This window comes from Eucyclogobius newberryi, unplaced genomic scaffold (assembly GCF_026437365.1).
Source record: "Eucyclogobius newberryi isolate DKJ021-1_F unplaced genomic scaffold, fEucNew1.0.hap1 SCAF_6, whole genome shotgun sequence".
In the NCBI taxonomy this organism is placed as follows: domain Eukaryota; kingdom Metazoa; phylum Chordata; class Actinopteri; order Gobiiformes; family Gobiidae; genus Eucyclogobius; species Eucyclogobius newberryi.
Genome location: NW_027316278.1, coordinates 27,641,438 through 27,659,953, shown reverse-complemented (window position 1 = coordinate 27,659,953; position 18,516 = coordinate 27,641,438). Strand labels below are relative to the sequence as shown.

General features: G+C 40.3%; 1 protein-coding gene across 1 annotated transcript in view; it reads right to left on the bottom strand.

The window, feature by feature from the left end:
- The window catches only part of loxhd1b (lipoxygenase homology PLAT domains 1b), a 38,340-nt gene that overhangs the window by 3,410 nt on the left and 16,414 nt on the right, over nt 1-18,516 (bottom strand). Inside the window, exons 20-35 of the mRNA XM_072433930.1 lie at nt 17,452-17,773; nt 16,955-17,106; nt 13,001-13,134; nt 11,502-11,650; nt 11,245-11,349; nt 10,657-10,785; nt 9,798-9,962; nt 7,551-7,732; nt 7,346-7,462; nt 5,938-6,100; nt 5,618-5,772; nt 4,914-5,123; nt 2,819-2,954; nt 2,099-2,307; nt 1,111-1,296; nt 305-432 (exon numbers count right to left, since the gene is read on the bottom strand). Coding sequence (XP_072290031.1) covers nt 305-432; nt 1,111-1,296; nt 2,099-2,307; nt 2,819-2,954; nt 4,914-5,123; nt 5,618-5,772; nt 5,938-6,100; nt 7,346-7,462; nt 7,551-7,732; nt 9,798-9,962; nt 10,657-10,785; nt 11,245-11,349; nt 11,502-11,650; nt 13,001-13,134; nt 16,955-17,106; nt 17,452-17,773 — 2,642 coding nt within the window. The remainder of the gene's footprint in view (nt 1-304; nt 433-1,110; nt 1,297-2,098; nt 2,308-2,818; nt 2,955-4,913; nt 5,124-5,617; nt 5,773-5,937; nt 6,101-7,345; nt 7,463-7,550; nt 7,733-9,797; nt 9,963-10,656; nt 10,786-11,244; nt 11,350-11,501; nt 11,651-13,000; nt 13,135-16,954; nt 17,107-17,451; nt 17,774-18,516) is intronic.

Here is an 18,516-nt window from a genome sequence, read left to right as displayed (position 1 = left end):
AGGAGGTGCAACGTACAAAAAAACACACTCATACATTTAAACCAAATAGACATACAGACAAAAATCATCCGACTTCTCAATGCGAGATGTTATTGCTTTGTTTAGAATGTTTAGCAGTAAAGCATTAAACTTTATGCAGATAAGACTGTGACGCAAAAAAGTTTTCGGATGAATAAAACTCCTGTAATTGATCAAATGCTAGATAGATTAGCTTAATGCCATACTGTGGAAGATTCCAGGCACAGTGCACATCTAAATCAGGATTCTGCACCGAGACATGAAAAATACTTATTGGACAACAAACCTGTCTCCATTTTTGGGCAGCAGCATTTCTTCTGTGCAGCCGTTGGCTCCGTACACACTCAGAAAGATGTTGGTATCTGTCCCTGCACCCTGAGTGTCACCTGTGACAACTGTGGCTGAATACACCACCTACAAACCAGAGCAGGGAGAGAAGTCACTGTCAAAAAGCAGATCAAATAGTCTTACATGGGGGGCTCAGGAATGAGGGAAAGAAAATGATACCCAGCTGCAAATTACTGCTGAAACAAGTATCAAAACCATCAGAACCAAACAGAAATTTCATAGCGATTAAATGTCTACGACAAATCTAAATTTGTATTTATTTAATCATCTACCAATCTACAACGGTCTGAGTATTGGTCAATTGGTTTAATTTCTTTTTTTAAATCCATTTTATTTATTTATTTCATTTTATTTTATTTATATATATATATATATATATATTTATATATATATTTATATATATATATATATATATATATTGTATTATGACTTTGTATTTGTATTTTTTAATATTTTAAATCTTTATTTTTATCTTTATTTATTTATTTAAAAAAAAATGTGGGAATACCTTTACCAGTATTTTAACACCTACATCTTTTTTTATGTGGACCCTAAATAAATATACTGTGTCTCCTCCACCAAATATCCACGTGATAGACATTAATTTACATCCAAATATCTTGATATGAAAGGTCACATGATATATTTAATGCATTTAAGGTCAAGGAGAGTCCGGCCTGTAAAATAAAGAATAACACTCTTTACTCCGTGTACATTCGCTGAGGGTTTTTGGGAGTCACTCACTTTGCGGGTGATGTTGATGGTGGTGGAGTCCAACACGTTGAAGAGTCTGCCAGTCAGTCCGTCTCCCCTGTCTTTGGCCAGCCAGCACTTACACGCAAAGATGTACTTGATACCTTTGGTTGGCACGGCAACCGCCAGCTCATCCACCAGCCAGCAGCTCTCCGGAGTGAGACCGTTGTGGCCGAGCTAAAACAGAGCGGCAGAGAGAGAGAGACGGAGAGATGAGGCAATGCAACACAGGATTTACACACGCCTGATTCAAATGTATCCACGGTTTGTGTCACTCTACAATTTGATGTCGTGGTTTCAGATGCAGGGCAGGGACCAATCCACACGTTTCTGCTTCATGTTTATAGGTGCCTTTTGAGTACTTTTGATGAAGGCCTGGAGGCTAGCTACTTGGAATACTCTGAGGAGGTCCATGAAGCTTTCCTTTCTACTGTTTGTTCAAAACGCACCTTTAAAGTAGTAGTAAAAGGCCTGTAAATGATTTGGAACCATGTGTCAGGAACATGTTTTACTCTGAACCGTTAGCTCCACCCACTTAGTCCTTTCTGCCACTCTGACATATCACACCAAACAACGAAGAAACAAGCTTAATAATGCAGAAAGAATCAAGTATCTGGAATAGTGTTGAGAAGTTGTTTTTCCCCATAAATGTGCCTGATTGGACAAATAGAGGTGACCCAGCTTCTGTCTTTGTTTATGCCGAACTCAATTTGTTGTAAAATGCATAGATTTTATTGTAACGTTTCAATCTATTTCTCATTTTGTTGCTTTTACCAAACAATACATGATGTAAACCGCACTAGAATAAATGAAATCAGGTACAGGCCCTTTAAATACTGCTGAATAGAAACAGGAAATGTAGCCATATCTGATTCAACATACTCAAAGACTGTCAAAATACATTTCTACTGAGATGATTTTTAAAAATGTGATGACGAGAGCGTGTGTGGAAATAGTCATCAGTTTGACAGATTCTCACTTCAACGCGCTTGATCTCTCCCACGTCGTTGCCGTAGCAGACAAAATGCTCCATGGAGCCGGGAGCGAAGCAGGTCTTCCCCTCGGGCAGGTCCAGCCACAGTCGCTCCGTCTCAGTGTCGTTCGGACCCAGAATGATGACATAAACTCGGGCTGTGGTGCTGGAGTCTCGCTCGGAGCTGGTGGACAAGGTGAAGTGGTATGGAATAACTGGGAACAGAAAAACACTAGTGAATTAAGGCTGGGCAAGTGATTAAAAACTGAATCAAACTTGAGATGCACTTTCTAATTGTAGGTTTGAGTGTTTTTAATTGTAAGGGCAACAGCCAATCCTCTGTCAGAGAAAGCTTTTTTGAAACTTTGGATTTTGGAGGAAGAAATTTGACTTGAAATTTGTATTTAACGACACTGATTAAACGTGTGACTTATTCATGATCTGGAAATACAGTTTATTATTTATATGAAAATAGTGATTGATCAATATGAGGGGGAAACAAGTGAGTGGTTCTCAATATTTTCACACCAAGTAGGGATCTGTTCCACCTGAAGGAGCCTGCATCGTACACACACCACAGTTTGAGAACCCCTGTCCTATAGTAAATACGCTTTTTCTGTACATACTTGACTTCCTTGAAAATATGGTTATGGGTATTTTCAGATTGCATATATTAAATCTGAGTCTGCAGTTTGATTCCAGCTCCAATCAAACTGTTCTACTTACTTGGTCCTTCTTCAACCATTGCCGTTTTCTTCTTCTTTTTCTTCTTCTCCTTCTTGTTGGCGTTTCGATCCAGCCCTAATTTGGCCTGGGCTAATTTCTTTGTGTTTGGATCAGTGTTTCGTTCACCTTCATAGCCCTGAATGAGAAACACAAAAGAACAAGGCAAGTTTATTTGTAGAGCACATTTCACACACAAGGCAATTCAAATTGCTTTACACAGCAGGAAAAATGCATTAAAATCACAAAGAAATTACAGCACAAAAAAATGTAAGACGTGCACAGCTAAACAAAACTGTTTTTAGCTTAGATTTGAACATTGTCAGAGTAGAAGCCTGTCTCACATCTTCAGGAAGAATGTTCCAGATTTTAGCTGCATAAAACTGAAACGCAGATTCCCCATGTTTAGTCCTGACTCTGGCACCAGCAGGAGGCCGGTCCATGTTTAGTCCTGACTCTGGCACCAGCAGGAGGCCGCTCCATGTTTAGTCCTGACTCTGGCACCAGCAGGAGGCCGCTCCATGTTTAGTCCTGACTCTGGCACCAGCAGGAGGCCGGTCCATGTTTAGTCCTGACTCTGGCACCAGCAGGAGGCCGGTCCATGTTTAGTCCTGACTCTGGCACCAGCAAGAGGCCGGTCCATGTTTAGTCCTGACTCTGGCACCAGCAGGAGGACGGTCCATGTTTAGTCCTGACTCTGGCACCAGCAGGAGGCCGGTTCATGTTTAGTCCTGACTCTGGCACCAGCAGGAGGCCGGTCCATGTTTAGTCCTGACTCTGGCACCAGCAGGAGGCCGGTCAATGTTTAGTCCTGACTCTGGCACCAGCAGGAGGCCGGTCCATGTTTATTCCTGACTCTGGGCACCTGCAGGAGGCCGGTCCATGTTTAGTCCTGACTCTGGCACCAGCAGGAGGCCGGTCCATGTTTAGTCCTGACTCTGGCACCAGCAGGAGGCCGGTCCATGTTTAGTCCTGACTCTGGCACCAGCAGGAGGCCGGTCCATGTTTAGTCCTGACTCTGGCACCAGCAGGAGGCCGCTCCATGTTTAGTCCTGACTCTGGCACCAGCAGGAGGCCGGTCCATGTTTAGTCCTGACTCTGGCACCAGCAGGAGGCCGGTCCATGTTTAGTCCTGACTCTGGCACCAGCAGGAGGCCGGTCCATGTTTAGTCCTGACTCTGGCACCAGCAGGAGGCCGGTCCATGTTTAGTCCTGACTCTGGGCACCAGCAGGAGGCCGGTCCCTGAGGTCCTCAGAGGTCGAGATGGTTCATATGGCATTAACATATCCGAGATGTACTTTGGTGCTAGGCCATGGAGAGACTTGTCACAAGCAGAGCTGCTTTAAAGTCTCTTCTCTGAGCCACAGGAGCCAGTGCAGAGACCTGAGAACAGGACTAATGTGATCATACCTGGTTCTTGTCAGGACCAGAGCAGCAGCGTTCTGGATGAACTGCAGCTCGTTTAAACAGTCCAGTGAGCAGGCCATTACAGTAGTCTAATCTACTGGAGACAAACGCATGGATAAGTCTCTCCAAAACTGGTTTTGACACTATATTTTTGATTTTGGCAATGTTTTTTAGATGGTAAAAAGCTGCTGATCAAGTCTGAGTCCATCATTAAGTCTGAGTCCATTATTACTATAAAATGTACTATGGAACTCTTCTGTCCCCCGTTTGTCTCCATAGAAATGCTATTGCTTTGCCTGGAATGTTTCACAGTATGACATTATCTTTCTCTTACATACAATTTATTCAGTTCAGATGTTTATATTGCTGAAAAATCTCAATTGTAATCAAGTAGTTACTAAGCCTGATTCATTCTTAATAAACAATTTGTACATTATGAAGTCTTTGTTCATGTTTTTTTAAGGTTATTGAAAGTGTAGTTATACATTAAGAAGGGAGAAGACCAAAAAACTATTGATCATGATGTCTATGATCAGATTACAGTAATTCATTGAACAGTCCGTTTTGTGCACTTCAACCAAGACATTTACAGGCACATTTTTGATTGATTGGAAAGTATATCCGTTATCGAGGGAATGACGAAAATATAACAAGATGTGACTTTTTATCCCTATTTACAACTGTACAAACCTTGACGAAGAAGGTGCGTGCAATTTGTTTATCCTCTCTCTTCTTGGACAGCCAGCGTTCACACAGAAACATGTAGACTTCCTCTATTTCCACATCGTCCACCTCCACCTGATCCAAGTACCAGTCGGCCCCGACCCCGGAGTCGTCGTGGCGGATCAGGATCTTGAACACTTGGCCCAGGTCTACGGCTTCAATTGTGAACTTGTCCACCTGAGATCCAGAGTGACACAAAATGACTGTTGGAACAGAGCTACTGCAGCGTTGATTCTGACTACCAGGATTTATGACATCTTAGATGTTTCTGCCAACATCATTTGACATTTTTTGTGAAGAATCTTTTGAAAAATGTGCACAGTGCCATAGCAATTAACAATGAAAAACTAAATATTGTTAGGGATGGGCAATATATCGGTTCCAAAGCGGTGTGAGTGAAATTGGAGAGGTTTCCCAGATAAATATTGAAAATGTAGCCTATGTTTGGCACCAATATTTTTTCAAAGCTGCTTTTTTCTCTGTGTGCCCATGTGTCGTTCCCAGTTTGTCCTCTGTGCATCAGGTTTGTTTTTGAGTAAAAGATCAATTAGGCTAAAAATATGGTATACAGTCATTTATTTAGTGCCGGTCCAGAATCGTATTATTTTTTACTCAAGTGATAAATATATTGAAATGATGATGATAATGATAATAATTTGTTTCTACTGTACCTCTCCTCGCTCAAACTTGTTCTTGTTGGTCTCAGATTTGGCCAGTTTGCGCTCTCCTGTGTCTCCCAAGTCTCCGTAGATTGTAAGAAAAACGTTGGCATCAGTTCCAGCTCCAAACATGTCTCCAGTTCGTACTGACACTTTGTAAGAATGAGCTGGGGGAAAACAACAGCAGCAAAAATAGTTTTGTTATTTGTTCTGGAAAGGTGGAAGGTTTTATTGCTGGAAAATCTTATTTGCAGTGACAAGGATCAAAAGCAGAGCAGATGTACTGTATCTATGGATTGGAAGATGAAAGTAAGGTATAAAGATGGACATACTCTCCAAAGCGTCCTCCACCTCGGTCTCTGTCGTTTTCAGTTTTCCGTCTCTGAGCAGTTTTTCTGTGATGATGTCAGACGGCACTAGCTCTCTCACGGTCTCTCCATCATCCTCAGATTTAGCCAGCCAGCTCTCACAGGGAAAAATGGTTGTCTCCGAACCCTGTAATTTAACACAAACAAATGTCCAAACCAGGCTCGGATGCATTTGCTTAACACTGTCACAAATAACATGATAAAATATGCATAGTTTTTAAATGAACAGAGGAAGAACACTTAAAAGAGGCATTGTGAATGACATTACATTACATTTCAGACTTCTAGGAACAAAGTGTTTATGTGAAGCAGTCTAAATGAGGCTAAAAGTAGTAGCTGGTAGCTTGAAAGTTGAACTGTGATTGATTATTGTGGGTGTAATATTTAGTGTGTTTATTTGGTCAGGATGGTACATGCTAATGAACATATGACATATTTTCACACACATGAGATACATCCTATAAACACACAGGCAAATTTCCATCCGTTTTCCTGCATTCACTCTCATTTATACATCAGTGCACTTATCACTGGAGGTGACTGACAGTTTGCACTGCTCCCCCTGGTATTCCCAGCAATCTACCAACCAAGTACTACAGAGGCAGAGGCAGATAGCGCGTTCACGTCTAGGGATGGTCAAACATGGGAAAGAAATCAAGTATATGCAACAAATAATGTGCATATACTGTAATGGCACATATTGTATTTTTGAGGCAAATATATTTAATATTACTGTAAACTGTACAGGGACTGCAGCTATAACCAGGTACAATCATATTTCTATTTTGTGTTTTTATGTGTATTGTCCCTCATACATAAATATATTTAAAAAAACATATTGCAAGAGATGAGCTGCAGTGAGATAGTAGATTGAGGGCTGAAATTATGAGAATGATAAATGTAAAACTATGTGGACTTTGAAACACAAAAGAGCACAACCAAGATTATCCCCAGATTATAGTCCAAGTGTCTGGACGAGAGACGCCTCATATGTGTAAAATTAGTCAAAAATATGATGAGGCGTTCTGTTCCAGTAGTGCAGTTTGGGGACCTGTCTCTAGGTCCTGAGCAAGGTTTGATCAGGTCTTCCTGGCAGGAAGATTTAAGGTAAGGTATATTTTATAAATCCCTTGTGAGGTAAAGTCATTCTCTACGTTTAATCCATCCTTCAACCACTGCCACTGGGGCAATCTTCTAACTTGGTCTGGACCACTTTAGCAGGAGGATGTCACCTAATGTGCTGGTTTTGTGATGGGTTTGCCGCTTGTGCATATAACTCTATATATTTTTTATGTGGCTACATGAAAATCACAAAATACAGTAGTCAATATAGGATCTTCAAATATATTCTTTTGTACATGTGACTATCTACCTTCCCTTTCCGCAGCTGTCTTCGGATTTCAACTCTGTCCAGATGCCACCCCGGGTTGGTGCCTTTGTTGTCATGTCCTATTCTGATCTTTTCTATGACATCGCCAACATCCTCCAACTGTGAAAAGACGGCACAATATTTACACATTATTTACAGAGCTGCAGCTGGCGTCTTAAAGGATTTTTCTCCAAATCCGGGCGCATACCTCCACAATAAACATGTCCTCGGCTCCCCTCTCGAAGTAGAGGCGGCGTTCTCTTTTGTTGACACACAGGTGCTTCTGCTGTGTGCTCACCCCCTTCTGTCCGTAAAATGCAATGAAGACGTCCGCATCCGTCCCAGCCGTGAACACATCACTGGTGAAGATTTTAATTTCATAAGGTACGACTGATAAGAGACAAAAAACAGTTTAAGGTTAGAAATAAATGGTGCATAAGTGATGCATTACTTATTACTTCAGTAAAGTGGACATGTCATGCATTATTGTGCATTTATTCGGCTTTCAAATATGCATTTGGTCTTCTTGGCATTTGTTTTTCATGTTTTTTAACTTCAAATAATCTACATTTGGAAAATGCACGTCAACAACTAAAACTTCGCTTAGCTTGCTGGAATGAATAATGAAAAAATATATAATACAGCCATAAGGCAAGGTGACTGACTGCAGGAATGCAAAGAATGAATCCAGGTGTGGTTTATGGCACATGTGTGTGTGTGTGTGTGTGTGTGTGTGTGTGTGTGTATGTGTGTGTGTGTGTATGTGTGTTTGTGTGTGTGTGTGTGTGTGTGTGTTTGTGTGTGTGTGTGTGTGTGTGTGTGTGCATGGGTGTGTGTGTGTGTTTGTGTGTGAGTGTGTGTGTGTGTGTGTGTGTGTGTGCATGGGTGTGTGTGTGTGTTTGTGTGTGTGTGTGTGTGTATGGGTGTGTGTGTGTGTGTGTGTGTGAGTGTGTTTGTGTGTGTGTGTGTATGGGTGTGTGTGTGTGTGTTTGTGTGTGTGTGTGTGTTTGTGTGTGTGTGTGTGTGTGTGTGTGAGTGTATGGGTGTGTGTGTGTGTGTTTGTGTGTGTGTGTGTTTGTGTGTGTGTGTGTGTGTGTTTGTGTGTGTGTGTGTGTGTTTGTGTGTGTGTGTGTGAGTGTATGGGTGTGTGTGTGTGTGTGTGTGTTTGTTTGTGTGTGTGTGTGTGTGTGAGTGTATGGGTGTGTGTGTGTGTGTGTGTGTGTGTGAGTGTATGGGTGTGTGTGTGTGTGTTTGTGTGTGTGTGTGTGTTTGTGTGTGTGTGTGTGTGTGTGTGTATGGGTGTGTGTGTGTGTGTTTGTGTGTGTGTGTGTTTGTGTGTGTGTGTGTGTGTGTTTGTGTGTGTGTGTGTGTGTTTGTGTGTGTGTGTGTGAGTGTATGGGTGTGTGTGTGTGTGTGTGTGTTTGTTTGTGTGTGTGTGTGTGTGTGAGTGTATGGGTGTGTGTGTGTATGGGTGTGTGTGTGTGTGTGTGTGTGAGTGTGTTTGTGTGTGTGTGTGTATGGGTGTGTGTGTGTGTGTTTGTGTGTGTGTGTGTGTTTGTGTGTGTGTGTGTGTGTGTGTGTGAGTGTATGGGTGTGTGTGTGTGTGTTTGTGTGTGTGTGTGTTTGTGTGTGTGTGTGTGTGTGTTTGTGTGTGTGTGTGTGTGTTTGTGTGTGTGTGTGTGAGTGTATGGGTGTGTGTGTGTGTGTGTGTGTTTGTTTGTGTGTGTGTGTGTGTGTGAGTGTATGGGTGTGTGTGTGTGTGTGTGTGTGTGTGAGTGTATGGGTGTGTGTGTGTGTGTGTGTGTTGCTCGCTGCTCTCTGTCTGTTGACAGGATGTTTTTACTGCGTGGGTCAGGCGGATGTGGGGTGGTTGGGTGGCGCATGTGGAACTGTTTTTAATGCACTGTAAAGCACCATGTGTTAATATTTTTGTATGAAAAGTGCTTTAAATAAATAAAGTTAGATTGATTGATGACGCAAAATACAACTTCTGGTATGTTTCTGATGAGGTAACAGCATCATAAAATGGTTAACAAAAGTTAATTTTGCACAATATGTGTGCTTTGATATTACATACAAAACATTCACTTTTAAAAGATCTATTTGTAAGTTTCATCTTAAATTTCAGGTTTATGTTGTGTTCTTTTACCAATCTTCTACTTTGCATCTCTGACCAATTCTAGAAGTCCAAATCTCATATGACATCCTTAAAGCAAGACGTTTCTACTATTTTACTACAATTTGTTGGGCTACACAAAATATATGAATGTTAGTAAATCCTTTTTTAAATTAAATTCAGGCTTATAATCTAGTTATAGCAAAGAATACAGCAGTCAGCACCATTTACATTTAGATTGAGCCTCTGGCATGCACATATTCAAATATAAAACCGTTTTTATTTTAAAGTTGCTTGTACTTTTGATCATTATTCTGCTAAAGTAGACTCCTGACTCACATGGTGTATAGTAGTCTGTCTGTAACTCTGCAGGAAACAGATCTCGTACTATGGCCCCATCGTCCTCCCCCTTGTCCAACCAGCGGCCACAGGGGAACCGCAGTCTCTGACCTTGAGATGGCGCGTCAATCTCTACCCAGTCCAAGAACCAACCAGATGATCCTCCTGCAAGGACAGAATACAGATGAATCCCTGGTAGAAGGTGCTTTTACCCTTAACAGCACAGTAATAGCACGATAACAGGATGGAAATTGCATGGTAACTGAGATAACAATGGAAAAGGCACTCTGTAACTGTGCTTCAAGAAAATACAAAACAATTTTTTTTGTAATTTACTATATTCATATTAGGAATCATCATATTACTATTATATTACTACAAGTCTTATAATAGGCTACAACAAGACAATCAATATGGCAGCCCAGGCAAATCTCAATAGTTATGTATCTTTTCTCTAATGCTCCATTTGTATTCCGCTGTAGCTGTTTTCGTGGTATTCTTTTGTAACGGTGAAATTTGTCCATTGTGAGACAGTTCTTTTTGATAAGAGAAAACATCTGTCTTTTTGGGTAAAAACAAGTAGCAAAATGTTAGTTAAATATTCCCAAAAGACAAAAAAGGCATTCACAGAGTCAAGAAGCATCCTTTTCATCCAATTCAGTGTTTGTGTGTAGAAAAAAGATTGCACCCATTCAGCACTCCTTAGTCTTTTTATTCTTGATACAAAAAGGTCTTTTTTTTATACTAGCATGAAAGTAAAATTGTCACGTAATGGCCAAAAGGGCTCTTTTAGTTACCACAGTTAAAGTGCTTTACTGTGCTGTACTCCCAAAAAATGGCTTATTTTTGGGCTTGTTACCTGAATTGTCATGACCAATTCGCATCTTTTCCAGGTCGCCTAAGTCCACTGCCTCCACGGTGAACTCATTGATCATCCCCTGCTCAAACTTGTTCTTGTAGTTCTTACAGGCTTTAAGGTTGATAATACCTGTGATCAGAATAACAAACGAAACAAAGGCTTGCACACCTTCACCACTAGAATTACAATGAGCCTAGCAAGCTGCTGAATATTACCTGAAGAGCTGGAGTAATCATAAGATAAAAAACAATAAATTCAATTCTGTTGTGATCAATAAGGGCGCTCGCTCTGCCTATTCAAACCTGGAGCAAAACATCTACAGTGGCTTTTAAACATAAATCACTAAATATTAGAAATAAGTGATAATAATCTACATACAACATTCTGTAAATATGACTATTCATTCACTTTTGACTGCATTAATAATTCTTTCAAATAATATTTTTCTATCCATAGTTTTCAGAGTGAGAAAAAAAAATAGCACCGCTGCCATAAATAATTAACAATTCATAACAAGAAATACTGATGTATAAATGGTGAAAAGTGCTCAAAATAGCTCAAATAAACAGCTTGAGCAGCCATAGTTACCTGTATCGTCGTTTTCACCGAAAAGAATTGCAAAGACGTTGGCATCTGTCCCAGCATACTTCTTGTCTCCAGTTTTTATTTTCAAGGTGTATGTAGTTGACATGGCTGCAAGACAATTTCAAAATGTCAGTCTTCTAATCCTTTTATCTCCCCACTCACACACGGCACTGCATCTGCATGTCTCAGAACTGTTCTGATTAATACTTGAAAAGCTTTTCTTTATCCTCCCCCGGCACAAAGTTTTCAAATGTTTTTACATTTCTGTTCGAGTCCCAGTTTGGCGCCGCCCCCCTCCTCGTCGTCGTCGTCTTTCCACATAAAGGCCTCGTCCACTGGCACCAGTTCTCTGGCAATCTGCCCATCATCCTCATCCACAGCTAACCAGCGATTACACGGGAAGAAATATCTGAAATAAAAAGCATTAATAAAGTGTGACACTTTCAAATGACGTCTATACTTTTGTGTTGCTACAAAACCAAAAAGGTCAATATTGATACTAAAATGCACAATACTTGATAGCAATTTTGAGACTACAATCATATTAGATAAAGATCCAGACCAAAAGAAACTATTAAGAGGTCCAACTTTGTCCAAGTACTGATATTTGTGCAAATAAGCATCAGATTATTACGCTTGTATCAAACACTCTCTACCCTCATTGTCTGTTAAATTGTGGGTTATTACTCTCCATTATACTATTATCCTGCAGTTAGAAATGTTGGTAATTATTGTTGACAATCTGAAGTTTGGTAGTTTAAAGCTCCAGTCGGGACATACCGCAAATTGTGTCCTTGGGCAAGACACGTCACACGCCTTGCCTGTGTTGATGCATGCTTGGGGTATGACTGAGTACGTGTCATGTGCAAAAGTGGGACAACAGATGGACATTAGCCCGTGGCAGCAATCCGGCCTGTTTACGAGCATGGATCTCATGGATCTTAAGTAGCATATTAAGTTCCTGCCACTGCATCTAAATAGAATTCAGGTCAGGACTTAAAGGACGCTAAAATAATTGTCATTCACAGGTGGACTTGCTGGTGCTTTGGATCATTGTCCTGCTGCAGAACCCAGGTTCACTTCAGCTTGAAGTCACAAACAGATGGCTGGACACCTTCTTGGTAGACAGCAGAATTCATGGTTCCGTGTCTCACAGCAAGTCTCAAGTCTTCCAGGTCCTGAAGCAGCAAAACAGCCCCAGAGCATCACACACTTGGGACGTTACCACACAGGACATTTTTGCCCAGTGTCTTTCTAATGGCGAGGTCATTAAAACTGACCTTAATCGAGGCAAGTGAGGCCTGCAGTTCTTTGGATGTTGTTGTGGGGTCATTTGTGACCTCTTGGATGAGTCGTCGCTGTGCACTTGGGGTAATTTGGGTCGGCCAGGGCAACTCCTGGGAAGGTTCACCGCTCTTCCATGTTTTCGATAGTTCTGGATAATGGCTCTCAATGTAGTTCGCTTTAGAAGATTTAGAAATGGCTTTATAACCTTTTCAAGACTGATAGTTCTCAATTACTCTCTTTCTCATTTGTTCCAGAATTTCTATGGATCTCAGCATGATGTCCAGCTTTTGGTCTATAGTACTTCACTTCTTCTTCTTCTTCTGTTACTTTTAATGGCAGTTGGTCTACGTCTATATATCAATATTTAAATGTTCATATTTATAATTTTATACAACTAAAGAGCTTTGAGTTAGAAAGTAAACCAGTCAGAAGTTTGGACAGACTCTCCCATCCTCTGGTTTGTTTCACTCACGTTGTATCGTCCTTGGTGTCCACAATCTCGACCCGGTCCACATACCAGGAGGAGTAAGAGCCGGCGTTGTCATGACGAATGCGGAGCTTCTTCAGAGTACCCAGATCAATGGCCGTCACTGTGAAAACATCCTCCTGTAAAGCAGAGAGCATCATGGGAAACACTCACACAAAGTCACAACCAGTGGACAAACATACTTTAAAACAATGATTGCACTCTGACATTTGCAGTGATTTATTACAATTCAACACCAATATATTCAATATTAATTCTTGATGATAATGTATTCTCAATATTTAAGTTAATTAATATATAGTTAAAAGTAGCCTTTGCCATCAAGCCTAAGCACAGAGGCAAAAACATGTGGCCAACCAGGAAAATGTAACGCTTGAAAGTATAAAGATGTAATCAGTATCAGTATAAGACCAATTAAAATACTGGTAAATAGCCTAATGCACCTAATACTGCTCACTTAATTAAGTTTAACCCCATTAAAGAATTGCTATTTAAAACACAACGGACACCTCCAGCTAATAAAGCTTAGTTATGTTGTGATGTGTGTTGCTTAAGAGCCAATAATGAATAATGAGCTGAATAATTCACAGGTCGCACTCGTAGGGCAGATTCAGTGACACAATGGACTCCGGGTCGTCCGGCACTACGGCTCGCTGCAGGAGAACATGTAATCCTATCACACGCTCCAACACAACTCAGTACCAGCTTGTTTTACAGGGAAGTAACAGAGTCTTTGAATAACTGCAGTTTTATTTTCCTTCAGGGTGTAGAGGTACTGGGCTGCTCCTCCTGGTTTAAAAATGGCATATAATAGATTTGACCTTTGAAAACAGTGCTGTATGACTTTTTTTAAATTATTATTATTTTTTTCAAATGAAATTAACTTATCTACTGGGAAAAAAGACTTCCATGGAGATAAAACCAAGATGTTGTTTTTTGCTATAAAACGCCTGGAAAGAGATAAGGTTATATATACACCTACAAGAGGCACTTTTTAATATACTATTTCACATTTTCAATCGGAAAACTAGACGGAAATATCATATCTATCTCCTCATTAACCCTTAGGTCTGTAATGTTTAGTCCACTGAACCTAGTTTGATGCACAAAACCACAACAGTAAGAGCAGGGCCGGCCCAAGCCTTCAGGGGGCCCTAAGCGAAAACATTTTTGGGGGCCCCTCACCACGTCATCAGAATCAGTTTTATTGCCATTGTCAGTAAACAATTCACATATGGGAACTTTCTTCAACGCAAACAAAGCGCACCAAAACTCCAGGGCATCCGTTTGCCAGTTCTCAGCACCTCACAAGCTCAAATATTGATAACTTAAATCCCACAATGCAACTTGGTATTCCGCTGACATCACCTCTACTCCCTGTACAAATAACACACGTCCCAGATATGTTTTTGGGCGTTAAGGGTCTACAGCCACATTAGCACATTAGTTTAAATTAATGAACAGGGGGGGGGGGGTCTGGGGGCCCTCCCCCAAAGATTTTCAGACCTTTTTTGGGTCTTCTGCTGCATTTTAATGTGGTCCAGCCGGCTAAAGTAAGAGTAAAATGTTGAGGTTGTAATGCTATAAAATGATGATGTGATGAAACTGTGCCAGGAAAAAATGATTAAAGCCAGTTATTAATACATTAGTGTACTTAATTACTCAATACAATATTGGCTATGAAAAATAATTATGATCAAATTGATTCATTTTAACTGAAAATGTAAAATTAATAGTTATCCTTACTAATTTATCTTTTACAGCTCCCAACTGTTCCTTCTTGCTAAAGTGACAAAACAAGTTATATTAAATTAAACAAATGGCATAAACATTGCTTGATAACACTCATAAAGCTACACAGTGCAAACATGTTATTCCCAGAGAATGAACAGAACGAGAAGTGAAGGTTCAAACCTCGCTATTGTGAAGAGACTGCGTTTCTGCAACTTTGCCACTTTTATATAAAAATATATAGTATTATTCTATAACAGACGTAATCATAATATGTCTGGTTATTTTTCACTATCAATTTATTATAATTTATAACAAATAGTCTAATGATGCTTTTTAAATAAATTTAAATGTTTTATTGCTCTATTAAAAGTGAATTACAATATAAATGTTTGTTCTGATCAGAACATCACACACTGGACTCCTGCACCTTTACGTTCCTCTTATTGCACTTTAAGAAGTCAAAGTAAAACAGACATCACGAGTCACGATTGATCTCACACATGGTGATGTGAGAGAGAGGGACGCAAACTCAAACCGCTCATCTCTAACTGAGGCTGCACAGGGGCCCGGGACAGGGGCCCGGGACAGGGGACAGGGGCCCGGGACAGGGGCCCGGGACAGGGGCCCGGGACAGGGGCCCGGGACAGGGGCCGCACACTGTTCACTCCAAAGTCTCACGTCAGAGGTTCTGGACGAGACGGCGCTCGTCCGGACCGGATCTCCGCCTCTTAGTGACCGGGGCACAGACGCCCCTCACCGGCCTCACCTGCAGCTAACACTACGGAGCTGGTGTAAATGTGAATCTTATTATCTTTCATTCAGACATATTATTGTGCGCGGGGCAGAGCTCTCGTCGCCTCCAGCCTGAGCGAACTAACGTGACAGAATCGTGTTGTTTCAAACAGCAGCATTAACCGTCTCTTTGTAAGAGAAGTTCAATACCTGGAGAGTGTTGTTGAGTTTGCAGTTTCTTTACATCGTCAAGAAGTTTCTTCTTTCGTTTTTCGGCATCGGGGGGATATATTCCTCTGGACATGAGGACCACGTTGTGTTGTGTTTATGTTTTGCTCTCGAGCTCCTCGCGCACAATGAAGTTGCCCAATCAGCGCAGGTTTGGTGTCTTGGTTGCCAGATTGTCATTACAAATAAATGCAGTTTGTGCGTTATATGTTACAGTTGTGTGCGCTGCCGCGCCAGCAGCGCTGCTACACTAGTGGCGCACGCTGCGCTTGCACTTCGCATAAGACGGGTTGCCAGATTGGGGGCCCTATTAACGCCTCGGGGCCCTACGCGGCTGCTTAGTTCGCTTATAGGCTGGACCGGCCCTGAGTAAGAGCATAAAGCCAGAGCAGTTGGTGAGATTCAGACTGTTGGCTGAGTTTTCTGTCAGATCACCACTGCTGCAGCTCACTCTCCCTCTAGTGGTGACACATTATATCAAAGAATCAAACAGAATGCGCTCCAATAAAGGTAACTGGCATGCAAAACAGCCCTAAAATATCTATTATACATTTGACTCGAGGCTATCAGAGGGGAGGACATGCAGCAAAAAGTGTATTCGTTCATTTTAATATCCTCTATAAAAAGCTTTCCATTTCTTCCAAAAAAGTGGTACAATTGCTTAACAGATCATAATTTATAATAATTTCAGTTTAAATACTAAATACGATTTGAATAATTACTAATCTTTCATTTAATAATTAAATACATATTTTTAGGATGATTTTTAATATAAAACCCTGTCAAATACAATTAAACAGATATTTAAGTTTCTTAATTCTACTACTATAATAATAATAATAATAATAATAATAATAATAATAATAATAATATAATAAAAAAAACTCCCACAATAGGCAACCAGTAACACCGCAGAAGTGGAAAGATTAAGAGTTATTGACAAAAATATAGCATGGTAATAACTAAACTCATGGAAGCAGGACATTCATTTAACTGAATTATAAATAGTTTGTTACATTTGTGCTCTTTTTTCACGATAATTATATACAGGCTAAAACAATAATCGTTTCTCACCACCAAGTGCAATATGTGTAATCCCAACCCAAACCTAGCATGAAGTTAATTATATGGAAACAGGCCCTGTATCCCTTGTTATACTAGTTACTATGTTATTGCCACCCTTTTACCAGCTCTTACTGTGCTGTAACATAAAGTGCATCAGGCTCTTGATTAAGGCTGCCGTACCTGGCCCTTTTCAAACTTGTTGAGGTTGTTTGAGCTCTTCAGAGAGCGTTCTCCAGTGTCTCCATTTTCTCCATAAATATTAACGAAGACTTTGGCATCGGTCCCAGCTCCCATCGTGACTCCGGTGAAGACACTCACTTCGTAGGTGTTTACTGTTGAACAATGCACAAAGGATGAATGACTAACACCTCTTTAACCTCATGTACTGGATTAAATCCAAGAGCGTAGAGCTGATAGTAGAGCTGTGCAGCAGTGTGATAACAAATATTGCTCGTACGTATAGTTAAAACGTGTGACCAATTGATGACTGATGACACATGTTGTAATAATAAACAGATGCAAAACAACTTTCCCCAGCTGAACTCTGAAGACTGAAATAATAGATTTTCAATTTTAGACAATGTACTCAATATTCTAATTTTACATATTGAAAACTATAATGTTGCTATCTTGTTGTGTAGATGACATATTGTCCACATCTCTGTCTCTGTCTTTACCTTCCAGATCCTCTGCATCCTCGGGCACCAGCTCCACCACCAGCTCTCCGTCCTCTTCACCTGAGGCCAACCATCGGGAACATGGGAAATGATACGTGAACACCACCTCCTGCATCTCCTCCCCTTCGTCGTCCTCATCATCCTCTTCATCTTTTTTCTTCTTCTTCTTTTTCTTCTTGTCCTCCTTTTTCTTCTCTTTGGGTCTCATGGCCATGATCAAATGCTTGACATCCACAGACTCCAGGAACCAGCCGGGTCCAATCCCAGAACCGTCATGGCCGATACGGATTTTGAAGATTTTACCGACATCCTTGGCCTCCATCTGTAAAATATGACAAAAACATTTAAAAAGGAATATCTCAAGGCTGGGATTCAGGATATTAAAGGGGCACTGTGTAACTGTATCTATCTCTATGGAGACAAGCATATGTGTTACCAGGCCAAGGTGAGATCTACACAGCCGGTTCTCCGCTGTGACTGTCATGCCAGGACTTCATGCATCAGAAATGGCTATCGCTATAAAATAATCTTTTATATTCACTGCATGGATTATTCAAGAAGGTTTTTCTCACAAAAATGTAGTTAATGTAGATTATTTTTAATAACGTAATGTTTAGAGCAGAAATGCATACTCATGCTACAAGACATGTTTCTGCCAATACATGTATGTTACGTTGAGTCATTCCCAACTACATTAAAGGAACTTTCAATTACAGAGGAATGTATGAATGGTACTTATATTACATTTTATATATGGTACATATATATATATATATATATATATATATATATATATATATATATATATATATATATATATATATATATATATATATATATATATATATATATATATATATGTATAGTGTAATTGCTTTTTATGGACCCCAGTAAGATAAGCATCAGATTTACTGGCACTATTGGGGATCCCAAAAAAAAAAAGATAAATCTGTGGTGATCTGAGCCCGTCTACAGTAAAAATTAATGTTTTTTCAGCATTTTCGAGCAATACAATTTTTATTAGATAGATAAATTTAAGGTCATATGTGGAACATTCCAGACAAA